Source organism: Camarhynchus parvulus, chromosome 2 (genome assembly GCF_901933205.1).
Source record: "Camarhynchus parvulus chromosome 2, STF_HiC, whole genome shotgun sequence".
Classification (NCBI taxonomy): Eukaryota; Metazoa; Chordata; class Aves; order Passeriformes; family Thraupidae; genus Camarhynchus; species Camarhynchus parvulus.
The window spans coordinates 4185890-4206964 of NC_044572.1; the positions used below are offsets into that span (position 1 = coordinate 4185890).

Consider the following 21075-nt stretch of genomic DNA (forward strand, 5'->3'; position numbering starts at 1 on the left):
ACTGCCCAATGAACTGGAGAGAACTGCCCCAGCTCTGACAGATGGGGATAGAATACACACTTATCTTACAACCCAGGACACAAGGTTTGCTGTAGCTGTCCCTTATGTCACTCCAGCCCCCACAGGGAAGGTGCCAATGCTCCTGAAGAGGCACCACTGCCAGCTTTCTCAGGGCTAAGGAGCCTCATGTTCTCACCTTGTCAGTGCCCTGTTCATGGGATTCAGTGTGAAAAACATTTCTGTGCTGCCCAGCAGCTGATCTGAGTGTGTGTCCTGAGAGCAGGAGAGTTCATTTCTGTTGTTAAGATTAACAATCTTAACAATCTTTTCTATGTTAAGTTAGGATACAGCAAAAAGATCACCTTAAAAGAGGAAAAAAATCCCATAATAGAGTATACTTTTATGTAAAAAATTCTTTTCTTTATGTTGTAAGAAGAGAAATAGCAATGGGTGTGATATACAGAATATAAATTGTGTTGCTGAGGCAGCCACCACAAAACCAGAAAGAGCCTCACAGTAAATTGACCTCATTGATACAGAGATTCCCTCACAAATAAATCCTATTTAGACAACACAAGGTGGGAGATTTGTGATGCTTGGAGCATTTGGGTTTCACATCATTGCCTGGCAATCTGTGACTCTGAATTTTCTATAACCCCTTTAGTCCACAGGATCTGTGAAATCATTGGGTAGCACCTCTGACAGATACCATAGAGTCATGAAAATGGCTTCTTTCTCCCCAGAACAGCACTGTAAATATTTAAAGACCCCAGAGAGATCCAGAAGATGGAGGTATGGTTGAGGGCTGCCATTTTGTGTACAGATCATTATATCTGCCTCTAGTTTGGAGCAGCCTTGAGCCCCCTCTGAACTGGGCCAGTGATGAAGAGCCCAGAGCTGACACTGAACTGAACCTTCCTGCCTTGGTCTGCCTGCACTTGGGCCCTAATTGAAACACTAATGAGGTAACAGCAGTAATTGCACTGTGGGGTGGAAAGGAGCTGATTCAATTTAAGGGCAAGCCCTTCCTCCCTTCACTTTAGGGTTATTCCCCTCAGAGAGCACTGCTGGGGCAGGAAAGCATCCCTCTGCAAACAAAATCTAAACTGCAAATCTGAAACCTCCTGTTACAGCACGATCCTGATTCCTAAAATCTGCTCCCCTGCTTTTTTTTTTTTTTTTGTCAGTTCATTTTTGGAGTGTTTCTAATTAAAACCCACAAGCCCACGGTGTCTTAGAGCCACTTGACATGCTCACTTGTTTGATCTTTATGTGAATAAATTAAAACTGGAGGTAATGACTGAAGCATCACTTGCTGTTATTGGAGTCAGTGACCCTTTCAAGGATGCTGTGAAAAGTGCTGGATGAAGAGCACTGGAATTTGACATGTGCCATGTACCCGGGGCAGCACAGTCAGACATCACTGCCCTCAGATGGGATTTTGTCTCTGCCTCTGCACAAAGTGCTGCCTTCCTCTTCCCTCCAGTGAGCAGTGCCCACCACAAGTGGAAAACACAGGGATTTCAGAAAGAGGACAGTTCTGAGACATCTTTCAGTCACTGCTCACGAGTTGGAGTTGAATTAATGAGGAATCGACGTGGAGCTGCAGCTCTGTTTTGTGAAAGAACAAACAGGACAGGGCACAGGCCTGATGGGACAAGGGGGAATGGCTTGGAGATGATGGAGAGTAGATTGAGATGGGATATTAGGATGAAATTCTCTGCTGTGAGGGTGGTGAGGCCCTGGCACAGGGTGCCCAGAGAAGCTGTGGCTGTCCCTGGATCCCTGGGAGTGTCCAAGGCCAGGCTGGATGGGGCTTGGATCACCCTGGGATGGTGGGAGGTGTCCCTGCCCATGGCAGGGGGTAGAACAGGATGGGCCTTAAAGTCCCCTCCATACCAAACCATTCTATGACAACTCTGTGGGACAACTATCCCAGGCCTCTGCTGGAAGAATAAAGAACACGAATGTTACAAGAAGAAATTGGTGTTATTTCCAAAAGAGGACCAACACTAAAAGCACAAATTCTAAATACTCTATGAAATTACAGATCCTGTGTACCTGGGAAAGTTAAAATTGCCTTCACCCAGCTGAGTGAAGAGGCAAGAGCTCAGTGTCCAGCTGAGGTGAGCTTTGGTTACTCCTTGGACACATCTTGGTGCATTCCAGAAGCATCATTGCACCAACCAGTGGCAATAGGATTGGAGTGCTGAATATTCTTAGAGGGATAAAACTTCCTTCTAAAGATGCAATTCTGTTGAAATATTATTTTTAAAGATTTTTTTGTGTGTGTCAACAATTATTTCCACTGGTTTTGATTTCTCATTTTCTCACCTCTGTGCATTGAGCTGTTGCAGCACAGGATGGTGTAACACAAGGATCAGGTCGTGCAGGAGCTCTAAGCCTCACTGGGAAATAAAGATTGGCCACACAAAGGCCTTTGATCATGGTGGCAGCCCTCAAGTCCATCTCCAGATCACATTATTGTGTTGTATCTTGGGTACAAAACCTTGAATGAAGCAGTGGAGTTGTTTCATTGATTAATTGATTGATTGATTGATTGATTTTCTACTTGTCTGTGTAGAAGGAGCTCAGAGATTGAGCTGAAAACAGGGAAACTATTTTAGAGAAAATTGCAGAAAAAAAAGGAAACTGAATATAAGTGCTGATTCTGTATATTGGGCAAGAAGCCTGTATTTTTATTGACAAAACATCTGAGGGAGAAAATTTAGGTAATGATCTTTTATTTTTTTTAGTTTCATTTCTGAATGGATTTTGACTTTTACATATCCCACAAGAGAACTAATAATTGAGCACATTGGATGCTTTGAAATTTAACTTCTCGTAGCACTGGAAAGACACACTCTATTAGATATTTTCTCTTCAGTTGAGCACATTGGGGTTTTTAATTCTTTTCTCAGAATCACAGAACCAAGTTATAATCACTGAAGCTAAAGAAGAGGCAAAGGGTTGGAAAAAAAACAGGGAAGTGAATTCCTTAATAAAATCAGTGAATCCTCCTGATTTTATTAAGGAAAACACATTTCTTGTGTTCACTTTGAGGTGTAAAACTGCCAAAGAACTGCTGAACCACGAAAACAGAGCAGGGTCAGAGGAGAAGTCTCAGAGAAGAGGCACCAGAGGCACCTGAGCTGCTTTTTCCCTCAGTGACTTCTGCTGTGAGCTCACCCCAGCTATGAACTGCTCTGCAATATTTCTCAGAGTTAAAACTGTATAAATTCATAATTTTTCAAACAGGCAGATCAAATTTTTTTTCCCCCAAAAACCTTTCATTCAGCTTTAATAGATTTTTTTTCCCTCTTGTGCTTAAGAACTGAAGAGTTTTGCAGCCTCTGGGGGTTTTTGTGTCTGGTTGAAAATAATTCACTACAACCAGTTAGCTGCTGCAGTGAGTGGGTGTATGAGGTGGGGGAGGCCCTGGGGTTCACTTCTGCCTCTTCCTTCATCATTTATTTAATTTTGAATAAGTTAGAGTGCTGCTCAAAGCTCAGCATCCCCAGCTATGAAGCCACTTTAATGATTATCTATTTTAAAATTATCTATTTAAAAGTTATCCTCCCTTGCTCTGAGATTCCTGGATGACAAGTAGAGGAGTTAAGGATCTTTATTTCAGTGTGGGATTTTGCTCAGGAGAGAAAACCACAGATAGCCAAGAGGTCTTCATGATGTGCTGCTCATTAAAGATGCAGCATTTTTGTGGTGGAAAGATCAAAGCTGGCCCCAGTAATCAAGGTGTGACCACACAAATGGATTTTTACTTCAGCACCCTCTTGCCTGGATTTTTCTTTCTCAGTAATTCCAGGTGGGTTTGTTTCCTTTCTTCTGCTGGGAGCTGAGATGAGGTTTTCAGGGAGCCAGTGGGTGTAATTCCAGCATTTCTTTTGTGAATGAAAACTCCCAAAGCTCATAACCCTCCATGGAAAGCTGAGATTGTTTTGTCTCCCCCGTGGTGTTACCTTCCCATCAGGTGATTTCCTGTGCCAGCTTATTCCCTGATCACTCAGTCCCTGGACAGCTCTTTGCAATCAGTCTTGATTTTTGCTGCTCTGAGCAGTTTGGTGCCACTAAAAATCCGTCAGCCTGTTCTTCAGTCTCTTTTACAGGTCGCTGAGATTGGTGTGGAACAGCACAGATCTGCTGCTAGCCTCTTTCCATTGAGAAATCAGAATAATATATGTGTATATATCCATCTATATATGTATTCCTGCCCTTTTTTCCTGGTGTTGTTATGCACAGTGCTCTTCCCTTCAGGCCATCAACAGCCAAATCTCTCTGGGAACTTCTGGAGTGTGGAATTTGAATTCCTTTCAGAGGATATATGTATATATATATATGTATTCCTGCCCTTTTTCCTTGTGTTCTTATGCACAGTGCTCTTCACTTCAAGCCTGCAACAGCCAAATTTCTCTGGGACCCTCTGGAGTTTGGAATTTGAATTCCTTTCAGAGGATTGTCCACTGGATCTCCCTTGTTCTCTAATTGACTCATTCAGAGGACTTCCCAAGCCACATCACTCTTCCCTTCACACCTTGTTTCTCTTCTTTACAAAGAATTTGTCCAGACCAGCTTCAGGTTATGGGAAATATCAGTATCTCAATGCAGCAACCACTGGCTGATGATCTCGAAGGACTTGACAGGAAAAAAAATCAGTGAATACCTGAGTTAGTTCAGTTTTTCAGAACCAAGGCTGTGGAAAGACAGGGTGTTTTTAAAGTTTGTCACATCAGAGAGTGGAGGTGCTTAAGCTTATCAACAAAATCAGCTGATTTATTGACAAAAAGGAACTTTTCATAAGTGAGACTTATCCTTCCACCATCCCAGGCTGCTCCAAGCCCTGTCCAGCCTGGCCTTGGGCACTTCCAGGGATCCAGGGGCAGCCACAGCTGCTCTGGGCACCCTGTGCCAGGGCCTGCCCACCCTCACAGGGAACAATTTCCTCCTAATATCCAATCTAAACCAACTCTATTTCAATTTGAAACCCTTCCCCCTTGTCCTGTCACTGCCTTCAGTTATTTTGATCTGTCACGCTCCACTTCAGACACCACAGTCCCACATTGCTGAAGTTTTTCTGATCTTCTAAAGAAATCAAAGTTTTCTCACTCACTGTTTTATGTAAAGAATTATCTCACCTGTGTATGTAGCTCTGTACATTTCAGTTATGGGGTTTATTTGGCTGAAAAGCATTCCCTAGTCCTGTGTACCATCCTCCTTGCTGATACAATTGCTTCTCTGAATATTTTCTTGGTTTCTACTGACTCTCTTCACACTTCTGTTTCCACTTCTGCATTGTTCTGTTCAGAGACTGAGATTTTATTATTACTATTGATATATTTTTTTCATTTCCCCTTCTCCTTCCTATCTGAATGGCTTACGTTTTTTCTCAAACACTGATCAAATTAGTTTTCCTATTGATTTTTTTAAATCTCTTTTCTCTAAAGATGAGCAGTTCCTCCACTGCTGCAGCTTTGCAGTTCATGACCTGTTGACATCCTTGAGTTCTTCTTGCAGGACTTTTATCATCATTTCTGCTGTTCTGCATGCAGGTTGTGCTTGCTGCACAGAGCACAAAGATAATGTGCTGGTTTGATTACAGCCCAGAATTTATCTCCAGTTTTGCCACCATTGCTATTATTGACTTTTTGCTATTCATATTTTGTAGCTGTGGAGTCAATAAGTCCCAGCAAGGTGTCCAGTACCCTGTACCCTCTACAAATTTCCTGAAATTTCTACTTCTGTTTGTGTAATGTTCATTCTTCTTAATCACATTAAGATTTTTTAAATCAAATAAGGATTTCTTAATCAAATAAGGATTTCAGGAATCCTTATTCCTGATTGTGCATAAAAGTGTTTTCCAGCCCTTTGCCCAGAGGACTCATTGTGGTGCCTGTGACCTTTGAAAAGGAAACTTTTGTGATAAAAAGCTCTGTCTGAGGATCAGGTCAGGCCAGCATGGTAGAACAATTAAAACAAAGCATTAATTAACGGGCAGAGTGCTCATCTGAGGTCAGGGTGGCAGCATCCAGAGCTCTCACTCAAAGGACTGCTCTGATCCCAATTTGGGTTGCTTAACCCTGAGGTGATTTTACAGCACTGCATAAAAATATGAAATCTAAATAGAATCATTTTTATGGTTCCTGGGAGTGAAGAGGAACAAACATTCTAGGAAGCAGAGGAGCACAGGCTTTCTATGAAGCATGGAATACAAAACCCAGCAGAAAATGAGCAAAATAAAAGCCAGTTGTCCATTAAATTCTCAAAAGAAAGAGCAGAGCTTAATGACCTCCCTTTTAAACTCCTGGGCTTGGGGAAAACTGCAGAGAAGCCCTCAGCATTGCCTCTTTTGAGCACTTTGGCTATTTCATCTTGATAAGGGAGATAAATTTCCTCTCAACTGGAGTTTGCTTTTTATGAGAGAAAAATTTTACCACCAAAATCATTTACTGAAAAGTTTCTTTTGGTTAAGAAGAGTTTCTGGGCTCCTGTGTTCAGGTTATGATAGAACAGTGCCAAAACAGATGGCTCAAATGCTTTCTGGATCACTGGCTTGTAACTCCATTTTGGGGGTCTGAATTTTCATCTCAATTTAGAAATGGGAAGACTAAACTTCTGGCAAGAAATGAAAACTTTTTTCTTTCCCATCTGTACTTGGAGAGGGTCTTATTCCAGCAATAATGATATTCTTAGCATAAATAAAGGAGAAGAAGAAACAAGCCATTTTGTTCTATCTTCAAGACTTTGCTTTTGGATTCATTTTATCTACCAGTAAATGTCAAGGTAAAAATCCTTAGTTGTGTTTTCCATTAGGAAGCAGAAAACATGGATAAACAGAAATGAATGAAAATAGAAAATGAGCCTAAAGAGAAATAAAAAGGATGCACTGCCTTTCATCATTACGTCTCTTAAATGACCTTTCCTGGGTCTCCATTGATGGAACTGATGTGTGGGTTTTGTTAGAGCTGCCCAGCCCTGAGGAATTAATCTGTTGACACAGAGCTCCCATAATAACAAAGAAGTCCTTGACAAATGATTGTGTACTTTGGTTAATACAGCACTTAGGCTCTTTCCTAGGAAAACTCCCTTTGCAGTGGCGTGAGATCCTTCTGCCCCTGAAACACTGTGATCCAGCTGAGGAACAAAGAGCAGAGCCTTCATCTGCTCTGCTGTAAATCAGGCTCACTCTGGTAGCCACTAGAACTGGATGGATTCCGTCCAGCTGAGAAAACAGCTCCATTTTCATGTCCCAGCCTTCAGCCCTTGCAGGGTGTGTGCAGCAGCCTCTTCCCTGCTTGATCATGTCCCCTCTCCTGAGCAAACTGCCCCCATCATCCCCATGAGCTTGGCCCAGCAAGGACAAACAGACAATTAAAACCCCATCTGATTATGCACTGAAAATTGATCTTCAGATCAATTCAGAAATAGTTAAAATAGTTTCTTCAGAGCTGAGTGCTGCTAAAAGACCCTACTGAGCCAGTTTCTTTCTGAAATAGAGTCCAGAGTGCCTTTCTGAAAAGGCATCAGAGTGAGTTGTTGGGTTTTATTTTTTGTTTTTTGAAGAAATCATTAAAAGTGAACACACTGAAATGTGTTTCTAGAAGGGAAAACCAAAAATAAGCATTTTGCTGTGACCACATTTTCATCTTCTCCCTTGGATTTTTTGCTTGCTAAGATCTGCATTGTAGGGGTGACCCTATCCAAGTCTCAAAGATCTCTCAGAGAAACCTTAATAGAGACAAAATGATGGTGCCTCAAAACATTTTTAAGCTTCCATAGACTGTAATGTCTCAGAACCTCATTGACACAACCCCATTCACTTCATTGAAGCTCACATGGGATAACCTGAAGATCAGTGGAAGATTTGTGTGGGCAGCTGCTTCAAGTCCAAGCCCTAATAGTCCAAAACCACTCATTTAAAATATGTCAAATGAACAACTGTTGAAAGTTTCCATTTCTTTGCAGTGAATACAAATAGATCTTGGGATAACCAACTGCTTCATCTGACAAGCAATGATGCCAGTCCAACTCAGTTCCTTATGCTCTTGCTCTTCTAATCCTCACTCTGGGGTGGAATTGATTTATAGCCAAGGCCAAGTCACTTGGGTTTTTTCTCTTAGATACTAAATCCAGAATGGGGAAGAATCAGTTATTCCTTTGCCTGGAGAAACTGTGGGATGAAGCCAGCAGCAGGAGCTGTGTGTGTAACAGAGCTGTATATATGTCCTGTCCTGCTGCAGCAGCAGCTGGGCAGAGAAACTTAGGAGAAAGTGGAAAACTGTAGGGAGATAGAATATAAGAAAATAAAGATATTGTGGAAAGTAATCTCGCCCATAAGGAGTTGCAGCTGGGCCAGTTATCAAAGATTAGGAGCAGGCCTGACTTTAACAGGCCACAGCTGTAAGCAATGAGACAAAGATGCTATAAAAGAGTGAGGTGGCTGGTTGAGAAGGGAATTGGAGTCACTTGGCTGCTTTGTGAAGGAGTCAGTGCTCTGAGGAGTTGCCTACGAGAAACACCAAGAAGGTCTGAAACTTTTGGGATAAGGAGACAAGAGTATGGAACCCCTGCAATAAGATGACAACAGAAAGCCAAGCCTTGAAGGAGCTTCACACATTCTAAAGGAGATTCTAAAGGCAGAGGAGCTGTGAATTACTTTTCTAAGCTCCTTTTATGCACTGAAAAGGCCAGAGGATTCTCCTGACTCCTGCATCCAAGCCGTCACCTCTTGGGCACACACACAAGACCCATTTTTCCAGCACCTTCCCTCCAGCTCAGGATACTCTCCTACCACCTGTCCCATTCACCAGCCTTTAAAAAAAAAACAATTCTCTGGTTTGCAGATAAAGGCAGACTGGTAAAAGACTACAACAATGATGGAAGAAGCAGAGTGAAAGTCACTCTGAATTTCAGATGAGGTTACTCAGGAGGAGGACTCAGTTTGAGTGGCCAATGCTGCTGTTACCCTCTCCTAAAAAATGGACTTAGAAATTATGTCCTGGCAGGGTTTCTCAGATACCTGGGCAGTTTTTTAAAAGCCAGCACTGAGGAATCTGCCTTCCTGGTGCTCCTATGGAGAGGTGAGATCTTTACCAGCTTTGTGTCACATGTGCCAGTGCCACTCACAGGCTTCAGGGGTGCCTCAGGTGCTGCTCTGCTCTGGGCTTGGGCAGCTGAACTGGGAGAATTAAAACCAGACTTTTATAGAATGAGAGTTTTTCTGGTGAAAGAACTCCCAGAATTTTCAGCTAGCAATTCTTCTGGACTGATGAATCACGCCTCTGCAAATGAATTTCACAAAAGGCCAGAATCCCTCATTTTCTGATGCAGGCTGTGGCAATTTGAATTTCCAGCTCAGATGGCAGGATGCTGTCACATTGAAGCAGGACTCATGAAACTTGAAATGCCTTCTTCAGCCCAGTTCATCACTATAATGCCTTGTGATCAGTCCCACTGATATCTGGAATTTTCTCTTACCTTGGAGTCTGTAATTCAGTCTGGCACTTTTCATTACAATTGCAAAACTGGCACATTTTGGATTGGTGCCTTTTTTGCATCCTTGATAGAAATAAGCCAAGCATGGCTCTGAGCTGATAGAGAACCTCAAGATTCAGCAGCAGAACTGCAGAGAGGGAAGTTTTCATTCTGTGGGTGAAGGTCACCTCCATTCACCTTCTGCTGGGCAGAGTCTGCCTGAACATCTCTCTTTGTGTTCCTGAAGGAACCAGTGCGAGGAGTTTAAGATTCAACTCAAACCACAGATAAGGAGCTGCTTTTGTCTCTGATAAATAAAGCATGAACCAGTATCAAGCTCTTAATATGACAAAAAACAAATCTGAGAAGAACAAACACACAGGCTGCCGTGCTTTGTTTACTTCTCGTACTCCCCAGGGCCCTGCTCTGCTGAGGAAATCATTTCCAAAAATGCCGTGTTAACTCCTAGAACAGCATTTTTGTATCTCACGTAGGGTGTTTACACAATTCCCACTGCTGCCGGTCTCCCAGAGTCTGCTCAGGTGTTTTAGTGCTCCATTTGTTCTGAGCCATGGAGCAGGAGCCACAGGGAATGCTCTGATGGATGCCAAGATATGTAAACACTGAAATACCCCCCATAGCATGGGGGAAGAAGGAGCATATTTTGAGAACACCTTTCAGTTGGCAGCTCAGCTGGGTGTTTGTAAATATTCAGGTGTCAATCACAGAATTGTTCCATTTAGGGGCTGAAAAATGCCAGGAGCCCCTGGGATTGTGTGTGAGGTAAATATTTTCTCCCAAGCTGTGCTGGGACCTCAGCAGTTGTGTAGTTCTGACAACTTTGGGACAGACCCATGTAAGCTGCCCTGCTTGATGCTCTGAAAGCAACTCCAAACCTGCTCCTAAGAGCCAAGCCCTTCCACTGATCACAGTCTAAAAATCAATCTTCTCTTCAGTTGGTTGGGTCTTTAATCTTCTGTTTGCACTATGCGAGAAAGTTGCCAGCACATGCTACAACAGTAATTAGAGCAAATATCAATTCTCAGTGAGGAGGCTGCAGCACAAACAATAATTAACCAGCTCAACAGATTGAAAAGGGGAGTGGCAAATCCATCAATCCCACCTTTAGTTCCTGATTGCGCCCAGAAAAGGAGAAAAGGCAGTAAAAATAGGCTCCTTGTTAGGGTAATAATGATGTACTCCATTTTCACTGCTGTTTTGGAAGCATTAAGAGTGTTGGATGTTTGCTGTATCATCTGGTGTTTCTAGTAAACTTCTGAGTCTGTTGCAATCAGTGGTAAAGCCAAAAGGCTGTTTTCAGTAAGATTGAAACTATAAAATGTTCTTTTTAAGGTGTATCACATCCTGTAAGCAATTATTTTACTGACTGGTTGCATTTTTTTATTCCTCTCTCTCCCTTCCTTTCCAGATCAATTTTGTATTTCTATTTAACATAGTTAGGATTTTAATGACAAAGCTGAGAGCTTCAACCACTTCAGAAACAATCCAGTACAGGTAAGTCAGCTTGTGATTTCTGGTGCTAACAAAGCTCTGCCTTGATTGTCCTGTCCTTGTCCCATCTGTGTCTTTCCAGACGCCACTGTTGGTGGAGCTCATAAATTAGGCCCACAGTATTTATGTGTGCAGGCTCTCCAGAAAAGCCTGTCTGCATTTTTTTTGTCCACTCCATTTCACTTCAGGCCCCAACACACATAGAATCCCCTCCTCTCCGTGAAATCTGAAGGATTTGGTCTCATGTGAGGACAGATTTACCCATTTCTGTGTGTACACAAGTGTTTGTAGAGTAAGTGCTGCATCCAGCTCTGGGCTCTCCAGCACAGGAGGGACCTGGAGCTGCTGGAGCCAGTCCGAGGAGGCACCAGAATGATCCCAGGGATGGAGCAGCTCTGCTGTGGGAAGAGGATGGGGGAGTTGGGATTGTTCAGCCTGGAAAAGGCTTTGGGGTGACAGTTTTGGCCTGAAGGGAGCCTGCAACAGGGTGGAGAGAGACCATTGACAAGGGTCTGGAGTGACAGGACAAGGGGGAATGGCTTCAAACTGACAGAGAGCAGGTCTGGATGGATGTTGGGAAGAAATTCTCTCCTGTCAGGGTGGTGATGCCCTGGCACAGGGTGCCCAGAGAAGCTGTGGCTGCCCCTGGATCCCTGGAAGTGGCCAAGGCCAGGCTGGACAGGGCTTGGAGCAGCCTGGGATGGTGGAACGTGTCCCTGCCATGGACAGGGGCTGGAACTGGATGATCTTTAACCTTCCAACCCAAACCATCCTGGAATTCTGTGATTAGTGAGTGCATACAGTGAGTGCATTTAATGTTCCATTTAAAATGTAGGGGAGGGAAATGAGGGGTGATTGTGCCCCTTCCTTCCAGCTGCTGCCAGAATTAGTGTAACCACTCAGTGGCTTGTATCACAGAACTGATCCTCAGCTAATCAGTGCCTTCATTTGGGTTTGGCTTCTCAGGGAAATCAGTTCCCACACCCAGCAGCACCCCACAAGCACTGGGATGGCAGAAAGGAAAAGGCAGGAGGGAAGGTGGCTTGGCCCCCTCAGGCACCTGTGTGGGCTTACATCATCCTTAACAGCCTAAAAGCAAATTCTCAGACACCAGGAGATGCTGAGTGCCCTCCTCTTGTCATCTGCAGCATCTTGGAAGGTATTTGGAGGACTTAGGGACTAGCAGGTCCTTGCAGTAGGAAATGGCACAGGGTTTGTGGAGCGAGATCAGTCACTCTAACTCATTTCTGGATAAAACCTCAGCATATCAAGCTGAGTTGCATCTGGATGTCCTCAAATCAGGCTGCACTTTGGAGGCAGTTTTGCTGCAGTAATGGGTTTTGTTGGTTTGCCTGATTCCTTCCTTTTGCTCCTGTCAGGGTTTTGTTAGTGGAGTTCATGCAGTGGTCTGAAGTTCAGGTCCTTCTCTGCACATTTCCTGAGAAATGAAGGAAGAAACACCCCTTTTTCTTGCTCAAACCTCATGCCACAAAACTAAAACTGGCCTGAAAAAGCCCTGATTCAAACCTCAGTACATTTTTATCCCTTCTGCAGCTTGCAGGGAGGCACTAGAGACATTAGAGTGAATCAATCTACAGCAGCTGCCATTGTTCCTGAACAGTTGACAATGATCTTACCCTTGCAGGCTCTCTGAGGGAATTGTCTTTTCCACAGCCTAGATGGAAACCTTTAGAATTCCAGCAAAGCCTTGATGCTCAGAGGCAGAGCAGTGCAGCCCTTTGCTAAGCAGATATTAAATAGTGTGGCAGCTGGTTCCTTAAGGCTGTCACTTCATCCTGACACTGGTTTTCTGCTCCCCTGCCTGTCTTTATCTACCTGTTATGGCATTATCCAGGGATTTACACAGACTTACCCAAATTTCAGCCTTTGTGTTCATACCATGACATGCTGCTATCAGCTGACACCCCAAGACGCTGTTACAGCGCCAATAATAAGGATTAGCCCCTAATAATTCTGTTACTCACTGATGATTATTGATGATCACTCTTTCATCACCTGCTTTGCGATTTGTGGTTCCTAAGACAGCCCTGAGCGGTCGAGTTGGGTGGGCAGATGTTGCAGAAAGTGTTTACACTGCAGACAACATCAAATGATGGGCACAGAGCGGGTCTCAGCTGAGCTGGGCACTGATCACATCTCCCTGAAGTGTCAGAAATCACTCAGCAAACTTGCAGAGAATCCCAGGGCTTCAAGCCTCACTGGCAGGAGAGAAAAGGAAGAAGAAAGAAAGGGATAAAAATAAGGTTCCCATTCACGCCCTTGAGTGCAGAGTGTGGGGGAAGCAGCAGATTCAAAGGCTGTCCTGGGACACTTCCCCAGGTGGGCAGGACTGCTCAGGCACGGAGGGTGGCACTCCTTCCATGCTCCTCCTTTCCATGGTTGTTCTTCCCTGTGTTCATGTGGTATTTTTGGGATCCCCTGTCGTGGGGAGGAATGATGAATCTGACTCCATGTTCTTAGAAGGGTAATTTATTGTAATGTTGATGTTAATGTAAATGTTATATGTTTTATGTTATATGTTTTATGTTATGTAATACTATATTAAACTATGCTAAAGAATAGAGAAAGGATACAGACAGAAGGCTAAATGATAATAATGAAAACTTGTGACTCTTTCCAGAATCCTGACACAGCTTGACCATGATTGGTCATTAAGTTAAAACAATTCACATGAAACCAATCAAACACCCACCTGTTGGATAAACAATCTCCAAAGCAGCAAAACACAGGAGAAGCAAATGAGATAATATTGTTTTCCTTTTTCTCTGAGGCTTCCCAGGAGAAGAATCCCAGGCAAAGAGGATTTTTCAGAAAATGTGACAGTGACAGTTCATTTGTTTTCTGTTCCCTGCCCACAGGAAGGCAGTCAAGGCCACGTTGGTTCTCCTGCCCCTGCTTGGCATCACCTACATGCTTTTCTTTGTCAACCCTGGCGAGGATGACATTTCCCAGATTGTTTTCATCTATTTCAATTCCTTCCTTCAGTCTTTTCAGGTAAGAGAGCAGGCTTGCAGCTTTATCAGCTGAAAGTTCTATCCTCTATACAGCTCTGTCCTCGCTGCTTTTCAGACATGAAACTTCAGGCAATGAAATCTGTGATAGAAATTATAGTTGCAAATTGTTGGGAAGGATGAAAGTTTGACAAGAAAGTCTCACAGATATGGATGCTTGGCAGAAAAGATTTCTGAATGTAGAGTCTGAAGAAGGAATAGAGATGGGAGCAAGTTTTGATATAGAAGAAAAGAATTGCTGAGCCAGTCTTACTGGATAACCAAGGAGGCAAAGGGTGTGTTGGTTAGAAGGGGTTTTTATGGCTTAGAGCAAAGGATAAACCATCTCAAGCAAGAAGATGTTTTTACCAAGCAGAAAGATAGCACAGGTGAACAAATCAGCAAATGTGGCAAGTACAAAAAAGGTCTCAGAATTTTCCACTGCAAGAAAACTGATAAACAACTTCTAGCTTAAACTGTAATGTACTAACTTTTAGTGATTGGAGAACAGTAACATGAATACGGTAATTATAGTAGTTATGACAGGCTATAGGTAATAGTTAAGGAATAGATTGGTTCTTCTGCATTAAGATGCTCAGCAAAGGAAAGTCTATAATGCATTGTAACCTAAACCAAAGGGTCTCCAGGCCTGCCTGCAGCTGGAGCTGACAGCTGTAGGCACAGCTCTGTCACCCACCACCCTGGACTGCTGTAACCTCTTGGATACAATAAACTGCATTTGGAAGAGCTGCCTGGAGTCCTGCATCTCTCAGCAAATAGCTCAGCTTGGTTCACACATGAATAATACATGTACAAGAAAGTCATGTGGAGTGGGAAATCCTCTCAGCTGTGGACTGGAGGGATTCATCTCCCTGAACTCAGCACTGGCTTCAGCTCCTCACATAAAATCAACAGAGAGAGAGAGAGAGAGAGAGAGAAGATGTTTTATTCCACCTGCCTGAGAGAGGATGAAGGGTCCCCTCCTGAGGTGCCTCTCTCTTCCCAGAGCACACACTGGGCTCACACTTGGACTCAGTGCTGCTAAACCAAAGGGAAACAGCTCCTACCTGTTGGACTTGCTGCTCTGCTCGGGTTGTAAGAGTCTCCAGACGAGTTTATGTTTACTTAATCCATCAGTCTCACCTTCAGTTCCTCATTGCACCCAGAGAAGGAGAGAAGGGAGTACAAATAAGCTCCTTGTTAGGGCAATATTGATGTGCTGTTCGGTGCAGCCAACAGCCCAATTTTTAATTAATATTAGAAGTAATGTGGTGATATTTATTTTTAAGGGATGTTAGAATTTTATTTTAACTATTTTCTCTGATTCAGAAAAAAAGACATGGTGAGTGTAAGTTTAGAGCCAGTTGGTTAAAAAGAAAGGAAGACAACAAAACATTAACCAGCTGCTTTCAGAGAAATTCCTGATATTTTCTAATGTTCAAAGATCATTTATGTTTCAAGGGATGGATCACTGAACAAGCTTTTGGTAGGAATTTCACTGGGAGGAAAGGGACAGTGTTTCAGACACACTTGAGCTGTGTTGCCCAGCCTGCTCCGAGCCATCAGCCCCATCTCCTCCCTCCCCTGGATTAACTGGAGCTCTGGCAGGGTGGAAAAGGCAGAATGAAAAGGATGGAAATTGGAATGTGGGCAATTGCCCCAACTCCATGAATCTGACACAAACCCAAAAGCAACTGAACATCCTGAAGGATCTTTAGCCACTGCTTTCTGCCCAGATGTGTCCTGCAGCTTTACCTCCTGAAATTTGTTTAACATTGATGTTTTTCCTTCCTGTGTGCAGGAACAAGTGCTCTGATACCCAGGATATCAATACAAACATGCAGCTGGAAAATCTGGGCTTGGGTTACTGTTCTTACTGATTGCATCCCGCTAGAAATCACAGCTGAATATCCAAAATAAAAAATGTTCCCTTCAACCTGACAAGGAAGCAACTTTAGCCTTTACCTGTGAAGTAATTCCACACTTTTCACTCCCTGAAATTGTGTTTTTTATCTGCTGTTGCTCAGTGTCTCAAAGAAATGTTGCATTGCTCATTAGTTCTATGAAGATGTGTGTAAGAAAGAAAGCACAGGGAGTCCCTGGTGACTGGGTAATGTCTCTGATGGTTAATGGTAATAATAATTACAGCCCTGAAATCAACATGGGCAGAATCCCACTCTCAGGAATTCCAACCTTTGCAGTCACTGCTGTCAGCAGATTGCCCAGAGCCTTTGAGCTCAGGTGAATTTAAGCAATCTGATGATGCATTTGCCCTCATGGGACCATCTAAAGCCATTTAACACCCCCTGTTTGAGTGCCTGGGGTGTCCCCCCAGAGCTGTCAGCCTTGAGGCAGCTCCTCTGAGGGGGATTGGGTGCTGTAGAGATGTTTTAGCCCAGCTGCAGGGACGATCCCCTCTGTCAGTGACAATGTTGAAATGTTTCCCTAATTATTGCCTGCTTTCTCTTCTTTCCAGGGTTTCTTTGTGTCTGTATTTTACTGCTTCTTGAATGGTGAGGTAAGTGATTCACCCCAGGGAGGTGGGATTGTTTGGGTGCCTGATTACAGAGACCTGAGATGTTTTTACAGGGGGTCCCAGTCCCATCAGTCTCTTGTAGAAGGCTCCTAATGTGCACCTGAGTTTCCTAGCCTTTGTCCCCAAAACTTTATCAACTTCAGACTGTTACCTGGGAGATCAGGGCAGAGGGAAAGAAGTTTTATCAGATTATAAATTTTCTGTTCTTCATCTTAAGACTCTTTGAAATTACTCATTAATTAAAAATATGATTTCTGGGCATAGCTTATTACTTCTGACTGTGGTTAAGGATATGCTGCAGGTGACCCATTTTTACAGTGCCATGCTGATCTGAGTGAGTTTGTCCATGTGGGTCACTATCCCTGAGTGATCAGTGCCTGTTGCATTCAGAAAAGAGGGTTGAAAACAGATTAAATCAGAATTAATATGAGGTACTGCTACTCAAGCAAATGCTTCACTAATATCCCTCAGTGTTTGACTTCCACCCTAAAGTGTGAGAGATTTAAATCTTTCCCCTGCTTACATTGTCAGTGACTCATTTACCTGCATTAAAATGTGTCATCTTTGTCCAGCTAAAATTTTAGTCTCTGCAGAAATCAAATCCATATTTCATTTTTCCTGCTGTATTGGTATAAACTTTGTTTGTGCTGCTGCTTAATTTCATTGTGGGCTATGAGAAAGAATGGGCATGGCTTTAAAGCAGCAGTATTTTATTTTAAATATTTTCATTTTACAAATTTATTTTATTTTCATTATATTTCTTCTATTTTACATTAGTTTTCTTTTGTGCTATTTTTCATTAGTATGTTTCCCTCATTAATTCTGAGGTGATGCTAACAAGAAGCAGCTCAGTTTTCTGAATTAAGCACATCCCACTTTTAAATCCTGGCAGCAGATTTCTCTGTTCTCTTTCCAACTTTCCTTCCATAAATTGTCACCATTCCATTTGCCTCTTAAAAAACAGGGAGTTTAAATCTTCCTCCAAAATACAGGTGCCTGTAGAACTGCATTGACCTCAGGCTGTGTCAGGGGAGGTTTGGGTTGGGTATCAGGGAAAGGTTCTTCCCCCAGAGGGTGCTGGGCACTGCCCAGGCTCACCGGGGAATGGGAACATTCCCAAGGCTGCCAGAGCTCAAGGAGGGTTTGGACAACACTCCCAGGGATTCACAGAATTCCCAGAATGACCAGGTTGGAAGAGACCTTCAAGGTCATCGAGTCCAACCCAGCCCCAGCACCTCAACTCAACCCTGGCACCCAGTGCCACATCCAGGCTTTGTTAAACACACCCAGGCATGGGGACTCCACCACCTCCCAGGCAGCCATTCCAGAACTTTATCACTCTTTCTGTAAAAACTTTTTCCTGCTATCCAACCTGTATTTCCCCTGGTGCAGCTTGAGGCTGTGTGCTTTGGTTGTGTCAGTGCTGCTGGAGAAAGAGCCCAGCCCCAGCTGAGCACAGGCACCTTTCAGGAGCTGCACAGAGTGATGGGGGCAGCCCTGAGTCTCCTTTTCTCCAGGCTGAGCAGCCCCAGCTCCCTCAGGGGTTCCTCACAGGGTTTGTGTTCCCAGCCCTCTCCAGCCTCGTTGCTCCCTCTGGTTGAGCACAGTCTGGGATTTTTGGGATGTCTCTGCAGGAGTTGGACTCAATGATTCTTGTGGGTCCCTTCCAACTTGGGATATTCTGTGATCTACTTGTCATATTCATCAGGTCTGCACTGTTCAAGCAGAAGGAGAATCTTCCTGCAGATAGCAGACTTTTTTAAAGTCTTTTTTACTTTTTCCACTGGTGTCCCAGTGACCATCAGGGGCTGGAACCCAGGCCATGTGATCTCACAGCCACTCAGGACTTTCTGTCACCCCACTTCCATTTTGTGGCACTCAGACCTGGAGCTGTTGGCTGTTCACAGCAGGTTTTCACTCTTCTGGCTGTTCTGGCATTCTTTCAGCTGTTTTTACTGGGAGAAATATCCAAACTTCCCCTCCTCTATACCATTCTGAAGCTGTCTATCCAAAGCCATGAGCCAACATCCCATCTCCTGTAGCTTTGATGAGTTCAGACATTATTGAGCCTGTCAAAGGAGGGCGATTCACCTCATGCACTTCTAGGCCTTGAGAGCAATCTGCTGGGAAATCTGGACTGATTCCAGACCTGATTTTCCAGCTGAATCATGCTGGGTGTAGGTATTTCTGAGGGAGTCAGTCCAAGGTTGAGACACCCAGCTTGGGATGTTGATTCATTTCCCTAAACTCAGATATCTGGTGCTGCTGGGGAGGCTGCAAGAGGATCTGAGGCATCCCCATGGCTCTTAGCAGCTGATGCAGGATCTGGAGAAGATTCTCATCTATTGTGTTTGCAGGGACCCTTGTGGCAGAGAGAAAAGATGAATCTGACTCCATGTTCTCAGAAGGCTAATTTATTATTTTATGATACTATATTATATTAAAGAATACTATACTAGACTATACTAAAGGATACAGAAAGGATACTTACAGAAGGCTAAAAAGATAATAATAAAAACTCATGACTCTGTCCAGAGTCGTGACACAGCTTGGCCCTGACTGGCCAAAGAGTGAAAACAACTCACAGCGGAATCCAATGAAACAATCACCTGTGGGTAAACAATCTCCACATTCCACATGTGAGCACAACACAGGAGAAGCAAATGAGATAATATTGTTTTCCTTTTTCTCTGAGGGTTCTCAGCTTCCCGGGAGAAAAATCCTGGGTGAAGGGATTTTTCAGAGAATGTGAATGCCACACTCATCTGACTGGGAAGTGGCAAAGCCAGGTGGGATCCAGTGGGGCTTCTCAGAGGGCTCTGTGTCGGTAATTCAAGCCAGCCAATAAAACCTTTTTGCTTTTTGAGCTTTTCATCAGCTTGGTTTCCAACAGGCACCTCCATCTGCTCACCTGAGCAGCTCCAGCCTGGGCTGGCTCTCCACTGCATGCCCAGACACCCTGCTGCCATGTGGGCACCCACAAAAGCTGAATTTGGGAGGGAAATCTTCCCTGTAGCATTTTTTCACATCTAATGTGCAACTTCCACTTGACTGACTAAACCATGGCAACTCTCTGACTGCTTCTTTGAGGTGAACCATAAGTCCAAACCTCCCAAATATTAAATATTGTCTATTTCAAAACTGTCAGAAAACTTTGGGTTTGTCTTAATGTAGTGTGAGAATGGTTTTTTGGAATATCATAAAGCTTTTACAGGATAAAATTTCCTGTTCTAGCCTCAGTTTTGCACAGCACTGAAAGAAGCAGCAGACTCAGAGAATTTTCAGAGCTTTCTGGGTGTGTAATCACATTGTCCAGAGCACAAATTTGCATTTCACAGTACACTATTTTAAAAGCTGAGCTGCTCCCAGCCAGGCATCCCTGCTAGAAGTGGTGATGAAGGCAATGCCACTCAATCCCCATGAGGTGCCAGATTTTGCTCAAAAATGGGAAAAATAACCAGTGAGGAGCAGCCTTTCAGTAGCCTGAAAGCTTCGTAGAAATCACTGAAGCCTTGTTAGTATCTCTTCAGTGAGATATCTCTTCAGTGTTCCTGGCTCTGTGGTGGATGGGTTGATAACTTGCTGTCTCAGAAGGTTTTAAATAATTCAGGTTTTCCAGTTACAGCAGAGCTGGGTTCTTTAAGTGCATGTAAAGGTCTTTATCAGCTTACTCATCCTCCCCAGTGCCAGGCTTGCTCTGGATGATGACACAAGCAAAAAAAGCCTGGAAAATCCATCAATTTAAGCTTTAATAATGCTGTGATCTCAGCTCCATCCATCCCATCCTGTGTTTGATACACATCCTGCACATCCACAAACTGCCAGTAGCTGTCTGTAGTAGAGCTCAAAAATTATGGATACCCCTCAAAAAAAAACCCAAAAGTCCCTTAATAAGATCTTCAATGAGTGCTTCATGTGTGGGGGGCTTATCCCTTCACAGTTTATGTGTTTTCTTTTGCTATTAGACTAAAAGCTGCTGCATTTAGTAGAAGACAGAGGAAACACCATTGTGGGTTCCTCAGGTGTGAAAGAACGGCTGTAGGGATGTTCTACTTCCTAGAAAACCACATTAAAAACCCTGATTTGGGTTTTTTCCTGAGGCTGAGTGTGTGATTTCACTGAGTTTTCTCATCAAGAAGAAGGAGAATAGTAGGAACTAAAGGAACAGAGGTGATGTTGTTTTCAGCAGCCACTGAGGGACCCCTGCAAAATTCCTTCCCTGTCAGGGCTGGAATTGGATGCAGCCTTTGCACAGTTGTGCTGGATTTTAATGTTCTCAGAATAAGGAGAGGCTACAATTAACCCCAGTCCCTTATGAGGAGAGGAAATTGTGCAATGAATTTGCTGCTTGTGTTTTAAAGTGCACGTAGAGATTTTACGGTGAGATTTAGTAAATGTTGAGACTATTTCTCAATCTGATGTGAAAATCACTTGGTTTGGGTACAGGGAAAGCATTAATAGCAGTTACTGGAATCTGAGTAAATGGCAGAAATATTACTTAAGGCTGCACTTTGATAGAGCCACAGGAAA

The 21075-nt window shown here is 43.5% G+C and overlaps 1 protein-coding gene across 3 annotated transcripts in view; it reads left to right on the forward strand.

Annotated features, from left to right (window-relative positions):
- CRHR2 (corticotropin releasing hormone receptor 2) overlaps positions 1 to 21075 on the forward strand; it is a 152810-nt gene that overhangs the window by 116863 nt on the left and 14872 nt on the right. For all 3 annotated transcript variants that reach the window (XM_030971050.1, XM_030971052.1, XM_030971051.1), the window contains 3 exons: positions 10916 to 11001; positions 13878 to 14013; positions 16486 to 16527. In XM_030971050.1, coding sequence (XP_030826910.1) covers positions 10916 to 11001; positions 13878 to 14013; positions 16486 to 16527 — 264 coding nt within the window. The remainder of the gene's footprint in view (positions 1 to 10915; positions 11002 to 13877; positions 14014 to 16485; positions 16528 to 21075) is intronic.